At 45.3% G+C, this 27032-nt stretch overlaps 1 protein-coding gene across 1 annotated transcript; it reads right to left on the reverse strand.

The window, feature by feature from the left end:
* Positions 1 to 676: 676 nt before the first annotated feature.
* On the reverse strand, positions 677 to 26063 carry SELENON (selenoprotein N). The gene is made up of 12 exons (XM_081016798.1): positions 25692 to 26063; positions 18993 to 19110; positions 11857 to 11987; positions 11290 to 11502; positions 10139 to 10263; positions 8479 to 8616; positions 6666 to 6747; positions 5743 to 5931; positions 4270 to 4375; positions 3927 to 4039; positions 3607 to 3708; positions 677 to 2195 (listed from the first exon to the last, which is right to left on the reverse strand). Exons 1-12 carry the CDS (start codon positions 25908 to 25910, stop codon positions 2025 to 2027), a joined length of 1707 nt encoding a protein of 568 aa, XP_080872924.1. The 5' UTR covers positions 25911 to 26063; the 3' UTR covers positions 677 to 2024.
* Between the last annotated feature and the right edge of the window lie 969 nt (positions 26064 to 27032).

Below are 27032 nucleotides of genomic sequence, written 5' to 3' on the forward strand. Positions count from 1 at the left end.
TTCTGTCTCTCTTTCCTTCTGGAGTGGTGTTCTGTACATAGTGTTAAGGTTCAGACTTATTATAAGTTATTGTAAGTTTAAGTTAAGTCTGCTGCAACTGGATTTCTTATGGACAGTGCCAATCTTGAATATATTGGATTTGTGACCATTATGCTCATTTGTCTTCAATAGCAGTAAAGCTCTGCTGAATGAATTACAATTGCCTCTGATCTATCTTTTTAGAATCCCGCAGTGTGTTTAAGTTGTTACTCTGCTAACTATACAATGGACTCTACTCTGGATCAATATTGAGTAGAATTCCACAACAGTATATTCACGCACAGAGCACTTTTTGGCTCATCTGTGAACCAAACTACACAATGGGAACTCCCTGTGGGGGTGTGATTTTTGTTCAAATCATGGCTAAGAAGGAAAACAAATAAACCTCCCCTCCACACACACTGCTGTCCTGGTCATGACACACACAGGGGAGCTCCACCAATGTCGATGCAACTTACGAAAGAAAACCCCAAAGACATAGCTGCAGCACACATTACACCATGCAGTGTAATTTGGCTTGTAAGCCCCATTAAACACAGTGGGAGTGCAGTACACTGACCTCTCCCCTGCCCTTGGCCCCTCTCCCTACCAGAAGTTAGTGCAGTGGCTCCACCCCACCAGGCAAGCACAGGCAGGCAGCACAGAAAGGCTGGCTCTGAAATGAAAAGAACTGCTTAGATCTGATTCTTCTCCCTGTACGTGCAAAGTGGCATTACTGCATGGACGGCATCGTATGGCAAAGAAGAAAAGCAATCTTGGGATAAATAGCCCCATTTTAGAACACTCTGCAGGCCCAGGATTATGGGCATGGCAACCATGTGATTGTGACTCAGAACAAACTCTGCGGTGGAGGAAAAATCAGTTATGTAAAATCACCCTTAAACATGATTTAGGTTTGGACAGTGACATGATTACTGTGAACGCAGCCCCCTAAGACTGTATGTGCTTTAGGAAAGAGCAACTGGTTTTTCTTGACTTGAAGTCACAATGATGAAAATGCATAGGATCAGCAGCTGGAAGCCCTAGGACAAAATCTGGCCCCCGGAGGGGTCTGCAGAACCTTTTGTGACCTGGTTTAACCATGCTAAAACATTTGTTTTGAAGGTTCCCCCCTCTGTGAAATAGCACCCACCTGAGCAGCCCTCCAGACATCAGTGCGAGTGTAGCAAACACACAGGTCTTGCCTTGTTAGCCAGGAGTGTAGCAAATAACATAGGTGTTGCTTTGGGAAATAACCGCAGCCCAGTGGTAGAGCAACTGCTTTCCATACAGCAGGTCCCAGGTTCAATCCCCAGCATCTCCAGGCATGGTTGCGAATGCCCCGCTTACTGAAATCCCAGAGCGCTGCTGCCAGGCAGAGTGGACAATATTGGATGGACCAACGGCCTGACTCTGTATAAGGCGGCTTCCTAGGCTCCTATACCTATGCTCAGCGGCATCCTTGTAGGCGCTGATCTTGAAGACGCAACCTGCAATCTCCTTAAGTTTGCATCACAACAGTTCAAAAATGTGGAGGCCTTCGCAATGTAAGAGCAATTCAGGGCCATGAATGGGATCAGATGCCAGAGCCAATGCAAAAACATGGTATCCCATTCACAAATCAACACAGCCTTTTTACTAAGGGAACAGCACCAACTGAATTCAGGCTTTGCATGAGACGCAACCTGCTGACCTCATACACCACAGCCCAGATCTCAGACTTTTGTGCTACCCTGTTCCCAGTCTCTATTGTTGGCTGCAGGACGATCTGCTTCCAACAACTAGAATAATAATAAGACCAGTTCCTTTCAAAATGGTCCTGAAAATAATTTGTGTAATTGCAGGTGTAGCAGCTTCATATTTCTGAGGGACGCTTACTTGACTGGAGATCTTCCATTCAAGGACAGCACTTTCCTATTCAGTACTGCATGAGCTCAAGGAGTGCCAGAAACAAGAACTCCTGTTTCTTTGGTGATCAATAGGAGGGCATTGGGTTGCTTCTCTGCTTAGGCCTGCAAGAACGGCTTTGCTCTCTGAAGTCCTTCTTTCAGGAACTGGAGATAAGTTGCTGTTGAGGGATCTTCAAAACTGGCAGAGAAACTAAAGATGCTGCTCTCAGCTTCTTCGGGCTTCATAGAAGTAATATCCAGGAAGTAGTTGGCATTGATGTGGTGGACCTGGGAAATGGGAGGATGTGCTTAGGAAAAGACCATTCAATCCCTACGTTAGTTTTCTTTTCTCCCAGAAGTCATTGCAGGTGGATGGAGGTTGAAGCCCATTTGCCTTGCCCTCCCAAGGAGCAGGATGCACTGCAATGTTTAAATCTAGCACCTGCTGCTTCAAGGCAAAGGTGGCTGATGCCCTTCAATTTTAAACAGAGGTGGTTGCTGCTGAGGGTGATGAAAAGAGGCCTCCACCTCCTCCTCTTTGGGAGCCACAGGGCAAGGGAAGCCAGCCAGTCCCCAGGCCCCACTTGCCTGTAGTGGCTACTGGTAAAGTCTGCTCCCTTCCCCAGCTTTCAAAAATGGAGACAGTGGAAATACATGTATTCCTTTCTCAAATCAACCCCTGATAAAATAAATGGTTTAAGAGGGCAAAAAGTGAACCAGAAATGTGTGCCTGTACAATTTGGCAGAGGGCTTTCTCGGTGGTGGTGCCCACCCTGTGGAATGCCTTCCCAACAGATGTCAAGGAAATAAACTATCTGACTTTTAGAAGACATCTGAAGGCAGCCCTGTTTGGGGAAGTTTTTAATGTTTGAAGTTCTATTCTGTTTTTAATGTTCTGTTGAAAGCTGCCCAGAGTGGCTGGGGAAACCCAGCCAGATGGGTGGGGTAGAAATAATAAAATTATTATTATTATTATTATTATTGGATGGGAGGTGAAATGTGGAATGTGAAAGATACTTCAGGGATCCAGGAAAATGCAGAGAAGTGGCCTGAGCAGAGTATGGTTTTAGTAAAACAACTGTTATCTGTAAGTGAGGCCTACCAGAATCTTTCATGGCTGCCTGATCAGGTCTAGCTTCTCTGTATGTAAAGACAGAGAGAAGGAGAGGGAGAGAGCACCTAGCTCCCAAGTAAAGAAAAAATGTTTTGGAACTGCTCTGGATATGGGTATTCTAAAAGTTATTTAAAAACATGAAGTGGCCTACTAACATTGCAACATGAAGCACAGAACTCTCTCCTAAACCTTCATTCAGTCTTATCTCCTCCTCTAAGGTAACATTCTACCAAATTCTTCAATACCATTTGGTACCCACGGAAATATTCTGTGTCTATTAAGAAGCACGCTTTGTGAACCTACTGACTTTTTGTGGACCTTGTTTCCTGAGTTTTTGGAAAGGACAAGAAAAAGTCAATCACTACAAAATGCCCTGACAGCTTCAATCTGTAACTGCCTTGCTTAGCACAAGTACTTTGTATTGCTCCAAAATGAAACTGTTTTTCAGCTTTGAGAGGCAGCTGTTAGATGCTCAGCTGCTGCTGCTGCAAGCATATCAGAGGGAGACAACTGCCATCCCCAGCAGACACCACAAATTCATAAAAGAAGGAATTAACAAAGGAAAAATGGGAGTCAGAGCCCTACCACAGTGCCATTGGGCAGACAGATCATTATCTCCACAGGGAAGTTATACTTTTCAAGGTGCAGGTCTGCGAGTTTGCTGTTGACCTCGTTCTCTCTCTTAGCCTGTGGAAAACAAATCCGTGTCTTAAACTGCTTTCAGTTATAAAAAGCACCCACTTAGTCCAAAATTGACAGCTCTAGTTTCTTTGGATGTCTAGAATAGGCGCTAGTGAGGTTGCTTGTGGGGTTTTGATGCACCCATTCTTGACCTGCCACCACCACCTTGTATTGACAAGCCAGCACCATCCATTGGCACTAAGCTGGTGCAGCTGAATGCGTACCTGTAATTCCTCCAGCTCCTTCACCAGAGACCAGGTGCTGATAAAACTCTCATTCAGGAAGGTGAGGATGGGCGAACTTTCCAGGACTGTTTCCCGGAGAGTTCGCCCTGAACCTGCTCAGAGACAGAAAGAAAAAGGACACTTGCTTGTAGGGCAGGGGGTGGGGAACCCAACAATACATATTATTATTATATTTGTGTATAATGTATATGTTTCTATCTTTTTAATATTTCATATTATGTGAGAAAGGAATAGTACTACTACTACTAGTGGCCCTAATATGGATTTGGATTTTTTTACATGTCCTTTAAAAACAAACTGTGATGAGAAATGCCCCTCTTACCTCAGCATGACTGATCATCCAGTGCTCCCCACAACAGTATGGAGTGCACCAGTTTACTCTCAGATTTTGCTCTCTCAAAAGCTTCAGTAAAGGGAAGGTAGGAAACCTGAGACCAAAAGAAGTAACAGAAAAAGTTGAAAACATGAGGGACAGAGCACTTGGTCCATCCCTCACCAACCTGCTTGCTTGTTTACATTCAATTCCATACACACACACACTCGCACATTAACATTTACCAAAATGCAAACCATACATTTAACATTGATTTCCCTCCCTGCCCCTTCCATGGATGGTTTTGGTTACCCTTTAGAGCTGCATATTCTAGTTATTCTGTATTCTCTCTTTCTCAGTTTTATCTCACTTTACTTTATACTGCTGAATTTACTCTTAATCTTTCTAACGCCTTAATTTGCTTACAATAATTTTTCAAATATTCTACAAATCTTTTCCAATCTTCCTTGAAAGTTCTTTCTTCCTGGTCTCTTATTCTACTAGTTAAACTAGCCATTTCTGAATGGCCCCATCAGTTTTGCCTGCCATTCCTCCTTTGTTGGTATTGTACCCTCCTTCCATTTCTGAGCATTATACCATTTGTACATGAAAAGGTTTTTCTGGTCTCTAGCTACATCTGAGCCAATTCCTTCTTGCCTATGACTATTAGGCTAGTCCTTAAATACAAAGCTTTATAGCCTATGACGACACTTTTTTTAAAAGTGAGAGATGGGTTAATTACAATCCTTAAAAGTCGCACAACAGGTCAAACAGATGAGCCCCTTTAAGGAAACCCAGGCTTCTTAAGGAAACAGCTAACCATAAACAATCCCTTCAAACTGCACATTTTTTCACAAGCTGCTTTTACTATACTCTGCCCCCCCTTAACCCCCCCCCCCATTTTTCAGCTGATTAATTAGATGTGGAAGGGTAGTTCTGGTTGCTGGATGAATGAGAATAGCATTCAACAGCTCATGCTATAAATTTGCTCTTTGTTTCAACTGCCACAAGCCACACATGTCTTGTGTTTCCTGCTGATAAGGTAAGTACAGTACTAAGCCTGCTGGGTGTCCTGCTCTGCTTGCAGCAGAAAAATGCCCTCCAAGACACCTCCATCACTTTCATCTTTTTAAAACGGCACCAGGGACTTAAGATAACAGGAAGGATGAACAATGCAGCACTTAAGGTCCTGCCTGTGCCCTGTGAAACCTGGTTCCGGTCAGAATATTCCTCTGTGGTCTCTGCCAACATTTGCATTCATCCATCAAAAGGATGTACTGGACAGTCATTTAAAAGATCCCAGAGTCTTGGATAGAACTGCTGTGATGCTGTGTTAGCAGACATCAATAACTGCAGCCTGGTCACTTTCACAACCACCAAATCAGGCTGGGAAGGCTCTCTGCATTTAGCCCTTCCATACATGAGTGCTGGCAGAATAACTTAATCACGTTTAAGGGGATGCAAGGTAGGCTCTTTGCATACTTTCTTAAATGGATACATGGCAACTTCCAGTTTGCTGGCAGCCTCTTCCCAGCTTATTTCTTGCTGCCAGGTGATCTCTTCAAATATGAACTGAATTGGTTCTCCTTCTGAGTCTCTGCTGTCAATCACGTTCCCGTTTTCGTCGTGAATCACGGAAGGGACCGAGGGCCCCAAAGACTCCAGTTCCATCTGCAAGACAGAAGGCACTTAACTCTCAGTGAACATGCAATGGTCTCTAGAAAACAGACAGCGCTATAGAGATTTCACATGCAGGGATGTGGAATGCAGCCTAGAGCCACGGTGAGTAGACATTGGGTTTGTGGGATCTACTTCACATTTTTCTTTTTACTAGATTCCTTGAGGTTCAACTGAGCCAGGTGCCAAATAAATATGATTGGAATTACAGAATTCTGAGCCCAGAATTTGTTTTCTATTCAAAAAATCCACTTCTGCTTACCAGTTTTTCTCCCACTTCAGCTGTTTAACGGGGGGTGGGGATTGCCATTGTTAAATAATTTGGGGTCAGAAATCATTGCCAGTCTACTTCAAATCACTTAAAGATCTACCAGCAGATCCTAAGCTACTGTCCATTCCCAAAAGGCTAGAAGATAGGTTGCAACCATCTATTTGCTATTTATTTATTCAACTTCTAAGCCACTTTTCATCACTGTGATCCCAGGGTAGTCTACAATGTAAACTTCAAAGCAATGTAATATTTAAAAACGAATCATTACCAACCACTATCAATAGCCACTCCTTCTACTCAACAAAATTTCCTGCAAAAACCAAGGAGACAATGAAACTTTTCGCTTTATACTCTTTGGAATACAATACAAATCAGGCATGCAAATGTATAAGATGGAATCGGTCAGTACTGTAAATACAGCGGCACAGACAGTCCAAATGTGATTCTCGCTACTGACCTGAGGCAAGTATCCAATATCTACTTCCATGTTGCTGCTCTCCAAGGCACCATAGAGCCACTCCATGTCTACATTGAGAGACCTGGTGAGAAAAAGCAAAAGGAAGTCAGGTGCAGGATATCCACATGTGCTGAAACAATGTTTGTTAATTTTATCAATATATATTTTATCTTGCTCTTCAGTCTGGAAACCTTCAGGTAGGTTACAATGAATTAACACAATTCGAAAGCAATGATTAAAAAACAACAAACGAAGACCCCAAACACCAGACCTCCCAAGGAAGCAGCATGGAATCAATTTACAGTTAGCTAAATGCCTGCTGAAATAGCCATCTACCTTAGATGGTTAAAGAAATACCTGTGCACCCTGATGGAAGACAGAAGTAGAGAAACAAGGAGAACATACCATCAGCTTCTGAAGGACTATCAGTGGCCTGAAACAATGTTGGGGGCAGTCCAGGGATGGGGAACTTGTGACCCTCCAGATCTTGTTGGGACTCCCAATTCCCATTGGTCCCAGCTAGCATGGGCAATGGCCAGGGATGATGGGAACTGTAGTCCAAAAACAAATGGATGACCATAGGTGCCTCCTCCCTGATGTAGCCCCTCTCCTCTTTCTTGATAGCTACTTTAGACATGGGTGTGCCCTGGAGGAAGGTAGAAGCAAGGAAGTCTAGGCCAGGGACCTCATGCCACCAGTTCATTTGGTCTGTTGGCCTAAATTCTATACCATTTGTTTGTATTACTATTTTAAAACATTAATCGTAAACCACCTTGGGATAAAAGCGGCATGTAGGTATATGAAATAAATTAACTGCCAGTAGCAGTATCCAATGCTAATCCTACTCAGAGAAGACCCATTGAATGTAATGGACATGAATAACTTAAGTTTATTCATTTCAATGGGTTTACCTGGAGTAGGACTTAGCTGAATGCAATTCCATGCCTTTGCTCCTTGCAAAGAGGCCAGCAGTGATAAGGCTAGGTGGGCGTCTCTCAGGAGAGCATTCTGCTCACCTAGCAAATCTTAGCTGCCCTGGGGACACAGAGCAGGGCCTGACATAAGTGTATGTGCAGGTTCACTGGAGAAAGAGGAAGTGCCTGGTCTCTCTGGTACAGCATCTGTTTTCCATGCAGAAAGTCCCAGGTTCGACCCTCAGCATCTTCAAGTAGGGCTGAGGGCGACTGCTGCCTGAAACTGGAGAGCCACTGCCAGTCAGTATCGACATTACTTAGCTAGGTGGAACAAATGTCTGACTCAGCGTAAGGTGAAGTCTTATGTTCCTATCTTGTGTTCTTAAAAAGACAACCCTTCAGCTTTAAATCTATTAAGAACTGAAGCATAAGCCAAGCTGATCTTGTTCTACAAATGAACAACTTCCAAAACACTTATTATGTAAATCTCAGAAGCTGGACTTAAAGTAGAACAATGCAAAATAATCAAATGTGTGAAGAAGAAGAAGAAGAGTTTGGATTTGATATCCCGCCTTTCACTCCCTTTAAGGAGTCTCAAAGCGGCTAACATTCTCCTTTCCCTTCCTCCCCCACAACAAACACTCTGTGAGGTGAGTGGGGCTGAGAGACTTCAAGGAAGTGTGACTGGCCCAAGGTCACCCAGCAGCTGCATGTGGAGGAGCGGAGACGCGAACCCGGTTCCCCAGATTACAAGACTACCGCTCTCAACCACTACACCACACTGGCTCTTGCACGTTCAAGTTAAAGAGGCCATTTGTGGAGCTTGCACGTTCAAGTTAAAGAGGCCATTTGTGGTTTTGTCTCTAATCAGAAGATGTTGGAAGTGGGGCAACCCTCACCTGTTGTTAGGAACAAACAGCTTGAATTCTCGAACATGGGAGGAGTCCTTGGCGAGGACAATGTAGCCTGTGAACTGGGCAGGGGAAAACCAGAACGGGAAATCGGGAGGCTCATTTAGCTGGAACTCTGCATGGATCCTGGAAGAAAATAAGAGAGAATGTCACCAAGCAATTAGGTGTCCTGAGGAAGGCTAAGAAGCCAAGAGTAGGCCCAGCTGCTATGTGGCTAATGGTGTTTGCCACTGAATGAGAGGCCTAGGCTGGGGGCAAAAGCATGGGACCATATCCTAGAGTCCCCCACAACTCTCGCCCATAAAGGACGCTTTCTCTTCCACCAACATCTGCACATACAGTAGAACTACCTGTATTTACCATATTTGCAGTTCTGCAACAGATTTCTAGATGGGTAGTATGCTTGGCAGCTGCTCTATCTTTTGTTGGAAACACTCTAGGCCTCCCTCCTAAGATGCAGCCATCACTATGGTTTGAAGTCTAATTTATCTTTGTAGTGTTCTTGCATCACTATATGAAACTCAGCATCTCACTGGTTGCTTGGATCACATGGGGGCTTCCCATGCCAACGTCAAGCGGCTCCCACAGAGGACACTGCTGATGTGGGGAGTACCCACATGGTCATGTTACGATATGGAAGCAACGCAGCTGCAAACTGGTAGCTTGAAAACGTCACATGATGGGAATGATGGGGCTGACTGTGGGAAAGAATGTTACAGTCAGTTCACAGGGCGATGCACCGGAATTTGCTCAGAGTGTAATTTGAGACCTTCCTCTTGCGTATGTACAGGAAGTCTTTGTCACTTGCTGGAAGGAGTCTGAAGTGAACGAACATGTTTTCTGTAGTGCTGAAAAGTCAAAATAAAAGCATGTAAATAGACGTTTCTGTCTATCTCCTTTCCCTGCTAGGGAAGCAGGAGGGAGTGGGTGTGTACTTCCCACGCTGGGAAGTATCACCTATCGAGACCTAGCCTGGATCCTGCGGGGATTGCAGCCAGGGAGGTCACCGGAGACCAAGCCGGGAGCCTGGGAGAGTTGCCAGCTTCCCCCGAAGAAGGCTTGTTTTCCAACAGGTCCATGCAACTCCTATGATATTGCTTAACGGCAGCTATAGCACATCACTGTGAGTAAGCTCTAAACCATGGTTTACTGTGCATGAGTTGAATGTCCTGCTTCACTCCTCCCCATGCTAGGGAGAAATAGCCCATGATTCCTGGGATTTGCACTACAAATAAACCAGGACAATAAGCTAGCCCTTGTGGTGTGTTGGAGTGAAACAACCTATGAACCCTGGTTTGGACACGGAACATGGTTTGTTTCTCCCAGCATGAGCAAGGAGGAGTGAAGCAAGCCAGTATCTATGCAGAGGGAAGCAGATGTACAAATGTGGCCCATACCAATGCAAGGAAAGCAGATCAAGGAAGAAGAACAGTTCATGTATTTATGAGCATTTGTACCCTGGCCAAAAAGACTCCCAGAGTGGCTTACATACAGTCAATTAAATAAAAGCAGTCCCGGCCTGCAGGCCCACAGCATAGAAGAAATGGCAGAAAAGGAAAATGGGGCAGGGGAAATGGCAAAGGTTATGCGAAGGTAACATTTACTCAACTGGTCTAACCGCAAGCGCCCTCCCCTTACGCAACTTTACCTGAAGGCTATCTTATAGTAGAACTCGGCAACAGCTTGGATGCAGGCCACGGCTCCTTGAGGGGCAAACCGAGTTTTCACAAACGGCCGGGGGTGGAACATACTCAAGAGTTTGTGGATGATGACCTATGTTGGGGGAGAAAGTACAGGGGATTACAGCAGGTTGCAGCCAGTGAACCTAAGACCCCAAAACTACTCCCCTTCAAGGCCACGTTCAATAACCACACCTGACTACGGAAGGTCACCTTCTCTGTTTTCTTAGCCTCTTTCAACCATTTATAGCCTCCAGCATTCTGAATATTGCTGTTAGTGAGCTTTAACATGCCATACTCCATCTTCCCAGAACACGGCAGCCAAGGACTGGAAACGGATCTGCTTGTTTTCACTGTTCTGTATTGTTCAGATGCCACTGAACTCAAAATATCACATGCAAGGAAGGTCCCTTCAGCAATTCCTCTCATGCCACGTGCTAGAATTGAGTGAACCACCCTGCGCATCCGGGGTGCTCCCAAAAGGGTGTCTATTGAGGAATCAGCACTGCTCACATTTTTCAGTGTCTGCATGACGCTGTTATCCAAATGCCAGCAAGCACTAATATGAGCCCCCAAGAAGTAGAGGCTGTTGTCAGAATCCATGTCCTCAAGCATCAAACTAGGGATACAGCAGTTCTGTTAAGTAGATCAGTGCACAGGTGATGCTGGGGTTACATTTGGGGGACAGCGCGTAAAGCCAAAATCGCATATAATCAAAGCACATTGGATTCAATGGCAGGTGGGATTGCTGTCTGCCCCCTTTCCACCTCTATTCTAATTCTAATTCTAATTCTAATTCTAATTCTAATTCTAATTCTAATTCTAATTCTAATTCTTATTCTTATTCTTATTCTATTCTATTGCCAAGCACCTAAAACTGAATGTGCACAAGTTAAATGTGTGAAAGTTGAGAGTTACCTGTACGTAAGAATAGCTGAGCGGTGTCCCACTTTTTACCATGCTATATCTTATAGCTGCAGATGGCTTTTGGCCAAGCAATAAAGATTTAGATGGGATTGCAAGGAGGCCATCTATGAAGCACTCTGAACATTCAAAACATGATCCATCGTTACTACTCTCTAGCCTTCCAATTGATAGCAATGATGAACACTTTGCCTACCTCTTTCCCCTTGGGGGCCGGAGGGTAGAAACGGTTGTTGGGAAGGTACCCAGTAAAGATGTTCAGCTCACTGGGAATCACCCACCAAGGATCAGCAAGTTCCAGTTTATTCTTTGGCGGAAGGAAGGCCTTGAATTGCTGGGGGAACATCAAGCTCAGAGGGGAAGCCGGAGCCGTCCAATTGCGAAGCCCAGAAAGCGCAATGTGAGAAATCTGCAGAGGCAGAGAGACACGTTAGGAAGCAGCCCTGTGAAGCCTCTTCCACTTTAGGAGGCTGACGGACCACAAGACATTCAGATATTACACTATTACTCCATATTAAGCTTTCTTAACCACGGTTTGGTGCAATGTCTGAACAAAGCTATTACTAGAAGGAAAGACTGCCTAGCACTTTATTTTGCGTTCCCAGTTACAGCAATATAATTGGAGCAAAAGAAAAACAAGCACACATTTAATTCATTGACCTGATGGTTAAAACTGGACCAGCCTTCGTATCAATCCACTAATGCTTCTAGTTGATTGATCTACTGATTAAAACTTGCAGCGCTAACTAAATGTGATACTCACTCCAAGGAAACCGTCTTTGCTCTTTGTCATTGTGTCCATAAGCAAGGGCTGGAATTTTGCAATGATAGAAAGAGTCTCCCCATTGGGATCCAATATCTCTTCTTCCTCAATCCCAGTTACTGGAGCAATGCCTGAAAACAGATCAAGGGTTACAAGATTTATGTATGCATTTCATTAACATAGGACTCAGCTACATTGGCAAAGAAAAAGTGCTTTATTTGCGTTGTATATGCATTATAACGCTGTGACACCAGATGGTGCTGTGGAGTTCTGTTTTTGCCAACCCGATTTCTCATACAAAGTTTACAACATGTTTAAATGAAACGCTTCTTTGATGTGTCTAGAATCATCCATAGTGTTATTATTAACGTAACATTATCGGTGACCTACAAATCCAATTGAAGAAGTAACCATCCGAATTACATTAAGAAAAAAACACCCTGCCACAGTGAATCTATTATAGTTCCTGTTACAAATGCTGCAACTTATTGCATTGAAAACTGCAAGTTCCACTATTTAAATTACTGAAAGAAAATACTATTTTCCCCCAATGCATATAACAGTTTTCATGTGGATTATTATACTGCAGCTTGTGACTTAAAATCATTATATATTCTTAATATTAATGATTGCTTAGAAAACTACAGTGGTACCTCGGGTTACATACGCTTCAGGTTACATACGCTAACCCAGAAATAGTACCTCGGGTTAAGATCTTTGCTTCAGGATGAGAACAGAAATTGTGCAGCGGTAGCGGGAGGCCCCATTAGCTAAAGTGGTGCTTCAGGTTAAGAACAGTTTCAGGTTAAGAACGGACCTCTGGAACGAATTAAGTACGTAACCAGAGGTACCACTGTACAGCATAAAAATTAATTAAATCCGAGGGGCCACTAGGGGCGCATCGGAAGATGGCTGACAATAACATCTCTCCGACCCACAGGGGGTAATTAGGAGGCTGTGATGGGAGTAAATAGCCTCCCTACCCCCCCAGGATTGTGAGTGGGGCTGCCCGTGCCTGCTGTGCCCTATACCACCCCCGAATTTGAGGGGATGGGGGCACTAGGCAGAATGCCCCCCTGTGGATCTCGGCGCTCCTGGATGCTGTCTCTAGCTGCAAGAACTTCAAAAGGAACAATTAGGAAGAAGCGAATGCACATATTTCAAGGAAGGAGGGGGAGTAAAGACTGCTAACTGAAGAGTTCTCTGATAAACAAGAAGAGTCGGAGGAACAAGAATCAATCATGAGAAGACAGCTAAGACTCGGTATGGCAAAAGGACTGATGGGGGAGGGGAAATAAACCTTTCTTTCTTTCCTCTATGTGATAAAACAAGAACCCACCCCCCCAAAAGTCAGAAATGCTGCTTTAATGACTTAAGCTGTGGATTTACGTCTGTGTGGAGATAATTTTTCTAACCAAAGCATGTTTTAAGAAGAGCGTGGAAAGTTTAAGAGCTCTGGAATGACGCAGTTAAAAATACCGTCGCCATATTGGTAAGCTCTGTCGGAGGACTTGAGTCTGGGAGGAGGAAAAGAGCTGTTTTTATACTGTGGGTGAGACTCCTCAGTGGGACTCAAAAACGACAGATCCTGAGATTAATGATGGAAAGAGCGATGTTATTTATGAAAGTGATGATATATGGAAACCATCACGATATGAGGATTGGTCGAAAAATCCACACAGGATATAATTGGTGTTTATCTGTTTAAGGAGATTATCAGAAGAGATCATAAAGAAAAAGAAAAAATGTACGAATAAGATGAGATGTGGAAACAGCAAGATAAGACTGGATAGAATTATGAACTTTATTTGGACTGATTTGGATATGAACGCAGTAGCAAGAAGATGATCGGAATCCCCCTTCGAAACTTGAAATATGGGTCCCCTCAACAAAAATTTAAAATTCGGCTTTGTAATTCGGAATTTATGTGATGTGATTTGATTTGATTTGATTGGTCGGTTAATAAAAATTATTTTTTTAAAAAAAAATTAATTAAATCCATTCATTTGTATGCATACCACTGCTATGAAAATACAGTTACTATATTAATTTAAATAGATACGCAAATAAGAAAAAGCTATACAAAATTTTTGCACAACTTTTAAAAACCCAGTATTACTTTAAACCTGGCACTGCCTTACCTGTGAGATCTCCTTGCCCCTTGTATGCCCATTTGGCTACTTCAATTTTCAGAACTGGCACTGCTGCAGGTGCTATATAATACTCTTTTCTCATTTGTAAGAAATCGATATTTCCTTGTGGCAGAACCCACACTTTGGAACTCCCTGTCTAATGATATCAGGCTGGTCATCTTCACTTTACTCTTTTAGGGCCCTGCTAAAAACATTTTTGTTTAGAGGAGCCTACTCAGGTATCTAGAATGCTGATGAGTTTCTTAGTTTATTGCAAGTTTCAAATTTCTAGGCGTTTTCAGCAACTGTTGTACAGTAATTGTTTTTACTAGCAATTTTATTGCTTTAGTCTTTCTGTATACTTCCTTGAGGTTTTTTATTTTTATAATCAAACGGTATATAAATTGTATGAAATAAGTTAAACCAAGAGTCTTCCATATATAGTCAAACTTTCAGCGCATTTAAGTCTACATATCCCCTACCAGTCTGTATGCCTCCTGCACTGTTTTCATTTCACTGTGATATGAACCAGCTTGGTTTTTCTATAACTCTATAATGATAGCAATAAGACAAATTTATTATTATAATTATTATTATTACAGCACCCTTTACGACCATGCAAATTGGAATGAAGCATTCCGGAAAGAAATGGGCTCAATAAAAATATAATCTTACTTCCTCTGTCTCTTATCCCAGCTCTACGCATTCAGATATACTCTTGGTCCTGCAGAAAGCTGTAATTTCCCCTGCACTGCCTTTTCTGTGCTATCCCCAGTGGAGTCAGATAGCAAACACTGAGAAGCTCTGCCTGAGAAGCTGAATTCATGTATGCATCTATTTATAAAGCACAAAAAATTGTGAAGCATTGTACAACAACTAGAAACCACATAGGCCCTGCTAAAAGGTAAATAAAAGACACTTTAGGGAGGAAAGAAAAGAAAGTAAAAGCAAAATACAGTGGTACCTCGGGTTAAGAACTTAATTCATTCTGGAGGTCTGTTCTTAACCTGAAACTGTTCTTAACCTGAAGCACCACTTTAACTAATGGGGCCTCCAGCTGCTGCTGCGCCACCATCATGTGATTTCTGTTCTCATCCTAAAGCCAAGTTCTTAACCCGAGGTACTATTTCTGGGTTAGCGGAGTCTGTAACCTGAAGCGTATGGAACCTGAAGCATCTGTAACCCGAGGTACCACTGTAAAAGGCAGGAAGGTTCCTCTCTCATAATTCTAGCTCTCAGGACTAGCCAATGAAGCCAAATGCTGGAAGATTCAGGACAGACAAACACAGCGCTTACTTAAACTGTGGAATTTTCTTCCTGAGATGCACTGATGGGGGCCACCTGCTTGGATGACTTCAAAAGAGAATCAGTCAAATTCACAGAGGGTAATGCTAATGGCTACTAGCCACAACGGCTACAGACTACCTCCTCTGTATGCCTTCTATTGAGGCTCACAAGGGGGAGAGTTGCAGATACATTCAGGTCCTGCTGGAGGGCTTCCCATGGAGACACCTGGTTGGCCACTGTGAGAACAGGATGCTGGAATGGATGGGCCATTGGCCCCATCCAGCAGGGGTCTTCTTATGTTCCTATGAAGGAGAATCAGCTGGTGGAAACCAGGGTGAATAGTTGTCAAGACAGGTCAACGGAAGGGCCTTGCTTTCTTTGCCTCTCACCCAGATGGTGGTAGCAGCTGTCTGGAGTCCAAGAGGGAAGGGACTGGATGGCAGCTAGGCTAGGCAGAACAATATAAACAGCCTTACTCTCCCCCTGCCCCTGCTGCACTCTAGAACGACCGGCCATTGAAAGACTGTGAGAAGATGGGTGGTAGTTTTGCTGTGTTACATGATGACAGAGACATGCTGAAGACACAGGCTGAACCGGTGGGGGTTCGTGGTGGTTGCACCAATGCTCGCCTGCATGCCTAGTTTGCAAGACGATGCAACCGACACATCTTCATGAAGGTATCATGCTTTCACTTCACCACAAGCACAACTAAACCCAAACACGCTCGGCCCACATTCCTACTACTAAGGTGTATCGTTGGCCCTAAGGCTGGGAAGGATGAAGAGCAAAACAAAGCATCCAGCTGAGCAGTTCTATCTCCGTGCAGCAGGGGGCACCAACAGACCGCCAGCAACTCCTTTGCATTCTGCTTTGAACAAGGCTCTTTCATTTCTTGTGCATGTTCTCAGCTTGAGTGTGCAACAGCACGCACCGTTTCTGTGAGAGCACTGCCGATCTGCTACATTCCCCAAGTGGGCATGTCAAGGCTGTGACTGGCAAGGAGAGATCTGTGGGCAAGCATACAGTCTGTACTCTAATTCCAGGCAGCCACTTTCCCTATCCCAGGCTGCAAGCAGGAGGAACCACTCTGTACCTGGCGGCTAAGTCTTTCAGCCTGGGGAGGGGGCAAACACTGTGGTGCCAGCCCCTGAGGAGTTTGGCTGGGAAGAGCCTGATCTCCCAGGATGACTAAACTGGTCGCTGCTGTGTTGGGTCATGTCCACAGAGCCACTGTTTCTGCTCTTTGTCTGACACGACAACGCAGGGGCAGAAATGTTCGTGCTCTTGCAAGCACAATAGGCAGCCAGCTGTGAGGACTGCAGAACCCACACCGGTTTCACAATCCCCTTTATCTGCTCTGCAGATGGGCAGGAAACAAGGGCTGCCTGAATCCCGCTCCCCTCTGCGCTGGCTGTGAGAGCAATCGGGCGGGCTACCCAAGCGAGCGTCATCAAGCCCACAAGTAACCAGCAGGTGGAAGCGCCGCAATTTCTGTATGCAAAAAGATTCCCGAGATTGCTTGTGTCTCGCCACCCGCCAGCTCTCTGGTCACATTACTGCAGAGCAGTATCTCTTGCATTCAGCTGCTCTGAATCCCCTTTAAGCCCCAGACAAAGCCAACGTGTGCAGTTCTGCAAGTCCGACAATAGGAACCGCAGATTTAGAAAAATTGCCCTTTGTGAAAGAGGCGTCTGGTGCATAAGCCTTTCGAAAAACACAGAAAGCTTAGCAGCCTTTCGTTGTGTAAATCAGTCTAGGGCTTGAGCAAAGAGAATTAAGGCAAGAGCAGTTGTGTGCTGTGGGCAGCTAACACCCACCCCACCCACCCGCCAAGAGATCTCCAGTTTTTATATGCTTATGATGTTTGTTTTCCCAAGAAAACACCAAGAGGCAGGTCATTTGCACGCCCAAGGGGGACTTCAAGATGGCACACTTTTCAAAACAGTCTCTGCAAAGACCTGAAACTCATTTGGGTCACCTGGCTGCTCTTGGTGCTTAATGGAGCTGCACGGGTTGCTAGGAGGTCCCTGAGCAGCTGCTCCAGAAGAAACATGGAATGGCTACTGCGTTGCTATCAGCAGATGCTTTCAGGTAGTCATCAATGCTTCCTGGACATTGGGAGTCCCTTTAGATTATGCTGCTTAACAGTGCAAGCCTATGCATTTCTACTCAGAAGTTAGACCCAGCTCAGCGAGGCTTCCTCCAAGCTCAGCGTACATAGGATTGCTGCCTAAGCCATGCAAATAGTACTATGGTACTCACACACAATGAAAGCAGAACTTAGCTAAAGATACTGTTTTTTTAAAAAAAAATTTCCATTGGTTCCCAAAAAGAAAAACAACCTCCCCTTCTTGGTGACTTTTGGCATTCCTTTTCCCCCAAATGTTGACTTATTTATCTATTGTTTTCAGTGGTGTCATCACACGGCATATCAGATAGGCTACCGTAAGTAACATCATCTTGTTTAAGAAAGGGTTGCCGATTGGGATGGCTCCCTTATGTGACCAACATAGAAGGAACAGGAGCCAGAAGAGGAAATGGTGTTGAATGAGACTCAAGACGGGAAGACGTACCTGCGTGACATCCATGATCCCCCTGCAATGACATTTTAGCTCAAAATCAAAGGGGGAAATCGGGGACCAAGGAGGGGCTTAGGATGTGGTGAGAAGAGGTGATTGGGGTAGCCCAAGCAAGATGGGACCGTTCAGTCTGCCTTGGGACTATTGCAAGTTCCTCCAGCTGCTCAGCTGCAGTGGGGTTCTCTGCAGAGTCCCAAGCCTCTTCTGGAGGAAAGGTCATGGGTCAGATGGGATCCTGACATATATATACTGTGAAAGGCACATATTTAAGGCTGACCTTTAAAATGCACGCATTTTAGTGGCATTTAGGTCCCTGGCAAAGATCTGTTCCTTTTTGCCTGGGCTTTTAATGATGAGAGATTAATGAGCAATTCTGTTTTATGCTGTCCCCCGCTGAGCAGGGTTTTATGATCCTGTGCTTGGGATTTTTCATCTATCTTATATGTTAATTGTTTTGCATTTTTATGACACCATCGCTGTACGTGACGAGTTGCAAGCTGCCTTGGGGACCACGTAGCCATAGCACAGGTTAAGAATGTTTCTTAAAAGTAAAAATAAAATAGAATTTTACCCATGCATAACTCTTACTAACTGTTCATTTTCACTAGATGTTTGCTGCTCTTTTGCTGTTGGAACCACCACTGGATGTGCCCTATCTCTGGAAGGTTCACCCTCTTCCCCTGGGGTGCTTTGATTTCGAACCCAATTTCACCAGCACTGGGAAACCTATAACAGCAGTTCCACGCCTGCCTAGGGAACCAGTGGTAACAAGAGAATGAGATAGTTTCAAATGCTTTTTACTAACCTATTGGCATCTGGCTATTTTGAACTAAAATTCCCATCAGCCCCAGCTGACACAACTGTGCCAGATAGCGCTGATGGGCACTGTAGTCCAAAATAGCCAGAAGGGACCAGGTTGAGAAAGCCTGGTCTGGATTATCACTTCAGTTTTCCAGCTGAAAAAAAATGGCTGGAATGTCGTTGTCCTCTCCTCCGGGGATTAAGCAGACAATGAATGAGTGACAAACCCAATGCAAGAACTAGACAATTTGTGCTCAAGGGCCATGATTTTGGTTTGTTTTTTTTAATAAAAGCAAGATGAACATTTATTTGTCTATTAAAAAAATTAGATGCCTACCAGTTAGCTTCTCTGCAATTGGTTTGAACTCCTCAGGACTGATGTACAGGTCATTGTTTGTATCCAGGGATGCAAACAGGAAAAGACCTTCATTTCCCAAAGATTTCAGGGCTGTCTCCTGTTTGGGAAATAAGAGAGGTGTTGATATGCACACGTTACAATGCAAGCCTAACCATGTCTACTCATAAGTTGGTCCTGCTGAATTCAATGGATCTTACTACCAGGTAATTGGAATTAGGCGTACAGCCTGAAATAATAATACGTACATTTATTTACATGGCTCTGTGTAGAATTAAAATAAGAACTTCTATCCTGGGGGGGGGGGCAGGAGGCATATAATTTGAAACAATGAATATAAAATATACAATAAAATTAATAGTTTAGCATGTATAATTCAGAAGCCATTCAAATTAAATTAATTCAATTTAAATTAAAATATTTCAATTTAATTTATAACCTGAGCTTAGAGAACCACAAATCTGCTCTGGCACCTGTGAAACTACCCGATATCTCTGACATGTCTTTTGGGAGGCAGGAGAATGCTTCGCTGGCTATATTAAGTGGGCTGAGGTTCCAAACAGAGGAGATGCAAGAGATCAGTGATCAGATCTCACAAGTTTGCTTTTAACTTTAAAGGTTGGAGGAGGGTGCCCCCCCAATTTTGAACAGAACAGATGTTGTTGGACTCTAGTTCCCATCAGCCCCAGCCAGCACTGCTAAAAGTCATGGATGATGGGAGCTGGAATCCAGAAACATCTTGAGGGTGCCACATTCCTGGATTACGTGGAAACAATTCAAGGACAGGCAAGAGCTGAGACTTGGTGGAGTGGTTCTGCTTCCCTTCTCTCTCTCTCTGGAGAAAAGGTCTAGATAGGGCCTTGGTTGAATCCAGCAGAGACTTCCTTACATTCTTCACTGCTTAGTTAGACTCTCTTTGGAGTATGGATTGGTCTCCCTGCATGGTTGGGACCCATACTGGCACACATGAATCACATTTGATTTTGCAAGAAGAAAAATATGAAAGTCTTTTCTTTCTTTTTCCTTAAGGAAAACCTACCTAAATAATCCACACCCCGTTTGTTAGTCAAGGAGCATCCCTGCCATGGAAATCACATCAGACTCACCCGAACTGTCAGGGAATTGTCCACAGGTAGCTGGCAGACCTGCAGATATTTTTGTTTGGCTCAGCGTTGGCCAGTGAACCGTGGAGCTTGATCTGTACTCCTCTGATAGCATGGACTTATATAACCAACCCCATGCATGAACCGTAAAGGTTACAGTCACATTTCACGTTCCGAAACACACCAGGAAGCAGCTCCAAATCCAAATTAAGGCTATGGACACACTGTGAATGTGAAAAGTGCAGTAGTTTGGGTGGATATTGAGACCACTTCAGGCTACTTGGGTTTCCAAGTGGCGCTGACAGCAGAGCGGCAATTCCTGTATGGCAATAAAACATGACTGTCTAAAGTCACAGAAGTGAGGGAGTTGGGAGCAGCTGGAGCACGTGACGATGCATGCGATCTGAAGTAACAGTGAAGCCAGCAATCCAGGAATCCCAGCCTTACATGTTTCAGTGCTGCCAGCTAAGCTCTCAGAGGAAGAGGAGTACCCAGAGAGCCTTAAATTCCAGAGTAGGGGTAGGGGGAACCTTTCCCAGTTCAAGCATTGCATTCCCTTCTGGGGGTGGGCCAAATGCAAAAATGGGTGGAGCACTGACTGCAAATTTTACCTTTGTACAGTAGGTTGGTTTCTACACCACACTCTCACACACCAATCTCTAGCCTCCATCCAGGAAGCAATAGGCATTACAGTGGTACCTTGGTTTGCAAGCGCTTTAGATTACAACTGTTTTGGATTACAACCATGTCAAGCCCGGAAGTGCGTGTCCCTTTTTTGGATTACAACCCATTTTTGGGGGAGGCCTCATTGGCGCGTCTTGGATTACAACCTGTTTTGGTTTACAACCGGACCTTCGGAATGGATTACGGTTGTAAACCAAGGTACCACTGTATTGCAATCCAAGGACACATTCCTGCAAAGGCAAAAACGGGTGCAAAGCAGGGCTGGGGAGAGTCTTAAAGGTCAGGTGGTGAGGCCTGGAAGGTTGCATTCGATCCCTAGCACTGAGGTCCCCCACCCTCATTCTAGAGGGAGCCCTGCAATGATGCAAGGCGAGGTGGTGCCGTTAAAGGAGGTGGGTTGATTTCGCACCTGGGCCACAATCCCGGCCTTGTGCCGTATGTCAATGAGAGTGCGTACCTGGAAGCCGCTATTTGGACTTTCTGCTGCAGAAAAGCCTCTAAGGGCAGCCCTCCTAGCTTCTTCACTCTTTGAACAGCAAATTAAGGTATGCTAAGGCAAGGATGCAGGTGGCGCTGTGGTCTAAACCACAAAGCCTAGGGCTTGCCGGTTTGGTCCCAGCTCCAGCCCACCTAGCAGTACGAAAGCACGTCAAAGTGTAAGTAGTTAAATAGGTACCGCTCTGGTGGGAAGGTAAACGGCGTTTCCATGCGCTGTTCTGGTTCGCCAGAAGCAGCTTAGTCATGACTCGGAAGCTGTCTGCGGACAAATGCTGGCTACCTCGGCCTATAGAGTGAGATGAGCGTGCAACCCCAGAGTTGTCCACGACTGTAAAGTATTAAATAATAGTCACAGCTAACTTTCTTGCTCCAGCTTCCATAAGCCAGATCAGGGCGAACTTCTCATTGCATTCTTTCAAGCTAAGCTCACTCCTATTGCAGTGGCGCAAAATTTTGCTTCATTTAGTCTGTTTTAAGGATATTAGAGACTCAGGCCAATCCCTTACATATAACAAATGGGGGGGGGGGCTGCCAACACCAGCAAGCCCATTTCTAGGCTGATGAGGCACAGTCTTGGGTGGATTCATACAAGTTGCATTTCCGTTGGCTACTCTGCTCTCTTCCCTGCAGGCAAGGAGTCTTTTCCTCCCAGTGCAACGAGTCTCCTTCTCTCCGCAGTTCAAGCTGCAGTGATTCTGTGCTGCCTGTGACACCATTAGTGTTCCCACAGCTCCCAAACCCGTTTATTTTCCATCTGCCGCCTGCCAGCCTAAAAGGATGCTAATGCTGCCTGGAAGGTGCTGCTCTTGTCAATTACCGTCAGGAAAGCACTCAAGTGTCTTGTAGGGCAGATCCAGGGCTGCACCAAGCAGACAAAAAGCAAAGACAAGCTGGCAAGGGACACAAAGCCTGGATTCAGAAGAAGCTGGAAGCCCAAGTTGGAGCTGAAAGCCTAGCAGAGGGCCCAGACGCCACTAGGTACCAGGGGCAAGGACATCTCTGGCAGTGGGTCAAGGCTATTGTCAGGTGCACTTCGTGGTCAGTGGTGATGTGTAGAAGTATATAAAATTATGCATCACATGGAGAAAGTGGATAGAAAGAAGGGTTCCCCCCCCTCTCTTCTAACACTAGATCTCATGGACATCCAATGTTGGAAGATTCAAGACAGACAAAAGGAAGACTTCTTCAAGCAGCCCATAGTTAAAGGATGCAATATGCTCCCACAAGGAGCAATGATGACCACCAATGTGGGTGGCTTTAAAAGATTAGACAAATTCATGGAGTAGAAGACTATCAAAGGCTCCTAGCCATGATGACTATACTCTGCCTACACAGTTGTAGGCACTGGCAGCGATACTTCTGAATACCAATGGCTGGAAAAAGCTGGAGGGTAGAGTGTTCTTGTGTCCAGGTCCCACAGGCATCTAGTTGGCCACTGTGAGAACACGTTATTGGTCCAGAATGGGCTTTGACCTGATCCAGCAGGGCTCTTCTTATTGTTAGAATTCCTGCTCCATGATTGCAGTCATGGGATTGTTGTCTTTCACATGACGGTATATGTTTTGACACCACAGAGTGGAAAGTGACGGAGACAGGATGTTTGTGTTACTGTGTTCCGTGAAGTGGGACTATTGTCCTTTGTTTTTTCCCTCTTTGATGTCTGATGCTAGAGAGAGAGGGAGCCATGTTGCAGTGCTCCACGTGTGTTTATATGTAAATAAAGTAATTAGCCAAAATGCTGAGTTGCTGAGGTCTGTTACGCAAGTTGCGCAAACTCTGCGGATCCCTAAGTGTGCCGGTGTCGGTTGGCATCGGTTGCTGTGATGTTTGGGCAGAAGAAAGCTTTTGAAGCTCCTGAACAATCGACCAGGAGGGAGAGAACATGCCAGTTGGGCATGTGTCTCTGCCAGGGTCCTACTCGAGTGTAGGCTGAACTCCTGACACTTATGTATGTTATGTTCTTATGATAGTGGCAAGGAGGTGATGGGCCCACTCTCTAAGGAAAAGGGTCATAGAATCATAGAATTGTAGAGTTGGAAGGGACCCTGAGAATCATCTAGTCCAACCCTCTGCAATGCAGGAATATGCAGCTCTCTATACAGGGATTGAACTTGGAACCTTGGTGTTATCAGCACCACACTCTAACCAACTGAGCATCTTGCCAAAGGGACCGCCCAAAACCTAGAGCTGGCCTTGATACCACATTGCTTCTGCTCATAGGAAGGAAACAAAAGAAAAGCATGGGAAAGGAAGCCTGGAGCTGAGAGAAACACCCTCTCTCTTCTCCCAGACTGCACTGCCAAACATCAAAGAATACAGCAGCTCTTGCAGAAGCTGAAAATCTCTATTCTCCTCTGTAAGTACATTTCTTGCTCTGGCAGCTATTCTCCCTACTGACAGAGCAAGTGGCCACACTCTCTGGATTCATCTATATGGAAAATACATTGGCTTATTTATAACAGCATCACGGTCTCCTGCAAATAATCCTGGGATTTATCATTTGATAAAGATCCCAAGCACCCTCTCAGAACTCCCTAAGAGTTTGTGGGGAGCGGCCAGGAGGAGACTGATAAAAACAGTTTAGATTTGTAATAAAGGCATGCCCAATACGATTGACAGGTAAGGAGTAAACTTGACTTCTCAGCTTGCACATAAACAAACAGGACAGCAATTAGGGTACCACAGTCTACAAAAAAAGCTTGCTAGGTGTACCTCATTCAAAGTATTGAGGAAAAGAACCACGAGTAATGTTTGCCTGTTCACTTAAAAACAGTGCTTATCTGTCAAGAAGAATTATGGGATATCCTCACTCAGGAAAAGCTCTGTAGCACTAGACTAAGAGCCCATCTAGTGAAGCATTCAGTTCCCACAGTGACCATCCCAGGTGTCTATGGGAAGCCCTTGTGCAGGACATGAGCACCATAGCCCTCTCTCACTGTCATTCCCCAGTAACTCATATTTAAAGCACTTCTGAAGCACCCACCCACCCAAAAAGAATCCTGTTAACTGTAGTTTACGCAAAAGAGCAGCATTTTCAAGCATCCTTCAGTTCCCAGGATTCTTGTAGCGTGTGCGCACTTTAAATGTGCTTTGAAGTATGCTGTGCACACAGTCTCAGAGGCATGTTGCCTCTGGCACTGGAGATCATAGAATTGTGGAGTTGGAAGGGACTCCAAGCGTCATCTAGTCCAACCCTCTGCAATGCAGGAATCTCAACTGAAGCATCCATGACAGATGGCCACCCAACCCCTGCTTAAAAACCTCCAAAGGACTTCTGTTTTCCTCAAATTCCTAGGCAGCGCCTGGCACTTCCCACTTGGAAATACTTAAATCTAGTTCTGCATCACACACCAGATACTCTAGGAAGCCCACAACCATGACAAGACAGCCCCCGCCCCAGCAACTGGTGTTCAGATATATAATGCCTACAAACACAGACGTTTTTAGGTAGCTAATAACCACAACAGACCGTTCATGAACATATCACACACACCCTGTTAACATCATCTAAGTCTGTAGCCATCATCACATCTTGTGGCAACAAATCCCATAGTTTAACTATGTACCACAGGGGCAGATATTGTGGTGCACCCCATACTATGTTAAGGTGCTACTGGTGTGTGATGCAGAACTAGATTTAAGTATTTCCAAGTGGGAAGTGCCAGAGCTAATGGAAGGAATGTTTTTATTTTGTTCCCATATCATGTTGTTCGACTACAACTCCCATCAGCTTCTACCAGCCTCCATATCGGCTGGCTTGGGTTGGTGGGAGTTGTAGTTCAACGTCTGGATTGTACGGGATGAATAAATTTGTGCCTGTGACTCTCCCACCATTGTGCTTCAATGGATGACTAGTGTTAGGGAAGATGCGCAATGACGGCGATCCCATCCCTGTGGCTGTTAATTGCCTACATTCATTAAATGCTACGCGAGGTATATTTACAGTGCAAGCGTATGCACGTCTACGCAGAAGTGAGCCCCGTGGGATTCAAGCGGACTTGCTCCCAAGCACACGCGCGCACGATTGCAAACCTCGGGCTACCGGCCTATTCACTGGTATATCCCGCTGAAAAATCCCACACGGGACTTGGGAGAGGACGCCACTGTGAAGTTGCAATGCGATACACACTTTACTTGGAAGTCACGATGCTTCCTTTCTGAACAGGCAACTCTGGGGCTGCACTATACACAGATTGCAAAACAAAAAGGCTCCCCAAATGCAAAACAAAAGGCACCCCCCAAATGCTGTTTTTTGCCCGCCAACTTCTTAGCCGCACGAGACCAGCCCCGACCCCACTCATTCTCCCCTTCGCTGCCCCGACTTCCAGCATCCCTCCCCGCAGGCGCCTCGCAAAGATTTCTCCGTCCCCCGCGGCGAGGCTCCCTCCGCCGGTACCTGCCGCCGGGCCACCTCCGAGTCCCGATAGTACTTCGCGGCCAGCAGGGCCGCCACCAGCGCCAAGGCCAGGCCCAGCCGGGGCAAACGCGGCGGAGGAAGGCGCCGGGAACTCCCGCCGCCGGCCTCGCGCTCGGCCTCGCCGGGCGCCGTTTCTGGCGGAGCGCGGGGCGGCGAGGCCTCGGGGGGCCTGGGGCGCCCCTCTTCTCCCCCGGCCATCGCCCGCCGCCACGGCCGCTTCCGAGGCCCCGTTTCCCTGGCTCGCTCCCGCCTCGCGTAGCCTCGCCTGGCTGAGGAGGCGCCAGAGAGGCAGAGCCGCGACCCGCTCGGCCCACAGACTGCAATGCCTCCCTGGCGTGCGTTGTTGCCTCGCTACTTCTCCGAATAATAATAATAATAATAATAGCAGCAATATTGGTTTATGGAGAGTTAAATGGGCTCCAGGTGAAACCAATCGTCCTCCCTCATAGGAGATGTACAAGGGGGCGGGGGGAATCATCATTATTACAGTACTGTACTTCTATTAATGGTTATGCATAGCAAACGTGCGTAGGTCCGTCTGCCCAACAGTATTACTTCCTATTATTCCTCTGTCAATACCACGCCTTGTATGTGGGCCGTTTTGGCAACCCAAGGATCCCCGCTTGGAGAATTACCGGTATAAGGTTGCTGTCAGTATGTATAGTGCATAGGACTATAATGCAATCGTATGCACGTCTGCTACTCGGAAGTAAGCCTTACTGATGCTCAAGGGGGCTTACTCCCAAGTACGTGTGCACAGCAAGGGCTTGCAACCTTTTTGGCCCCAATGAAGGGAGAAGGTGGGAGATAGGGTTTTTTAAAAAATTTATTTTAAAAAACTAAATAAAAATTCAAACAATTACAACTTTTCAGTAGTTCGTTAAAGCAGCACAGTGGGAAGGACCTGTGAAGGGGGTATTTAGATTATTTTTTAGTAAAGACTGACTCCTACTGGTCAGAGCGGAGTATTATGTGGTGTGCATTTGCTTCAGTGAAAAAACGCTTAAGGCCCCTCCAGACTGGTATTTTTTGGTAGCTGTTTTTATGCAGCATGTTCTTGATGCAACAATAGTCCATTAATGGTGGATTTACACTGGGCCATCTGCACATCATTTGACTTTATTGGTTTGTTCTGCAATGCTTCCCCAGTTCTACCACACCATTGTTCTCTGGAGGGTCTATAATGCAAGAAAAGCATATAGTGCAGCAAAAGCATAACATTTTTGGTGTGTAACAGTTGGGACTTGGGAGGCTCTAATTGGAAGTGAAGCAGTGCGACAGCCCCACAACTTTTGTAGGCGCAAAAACTATGAAAAGTGG

Source organism: Podarcis pityusensis, assembly GCF_964106645.2.
Source record: "Podarcis pityusensis genome assembly, chromosome: 8".
Classification (NCBI taxonomy): Eukaryota; Metazoa; Chordata; class Lepidosauria; order Squamata; family Lacertidae; genus Podarcis; species Podarcis pityusensis.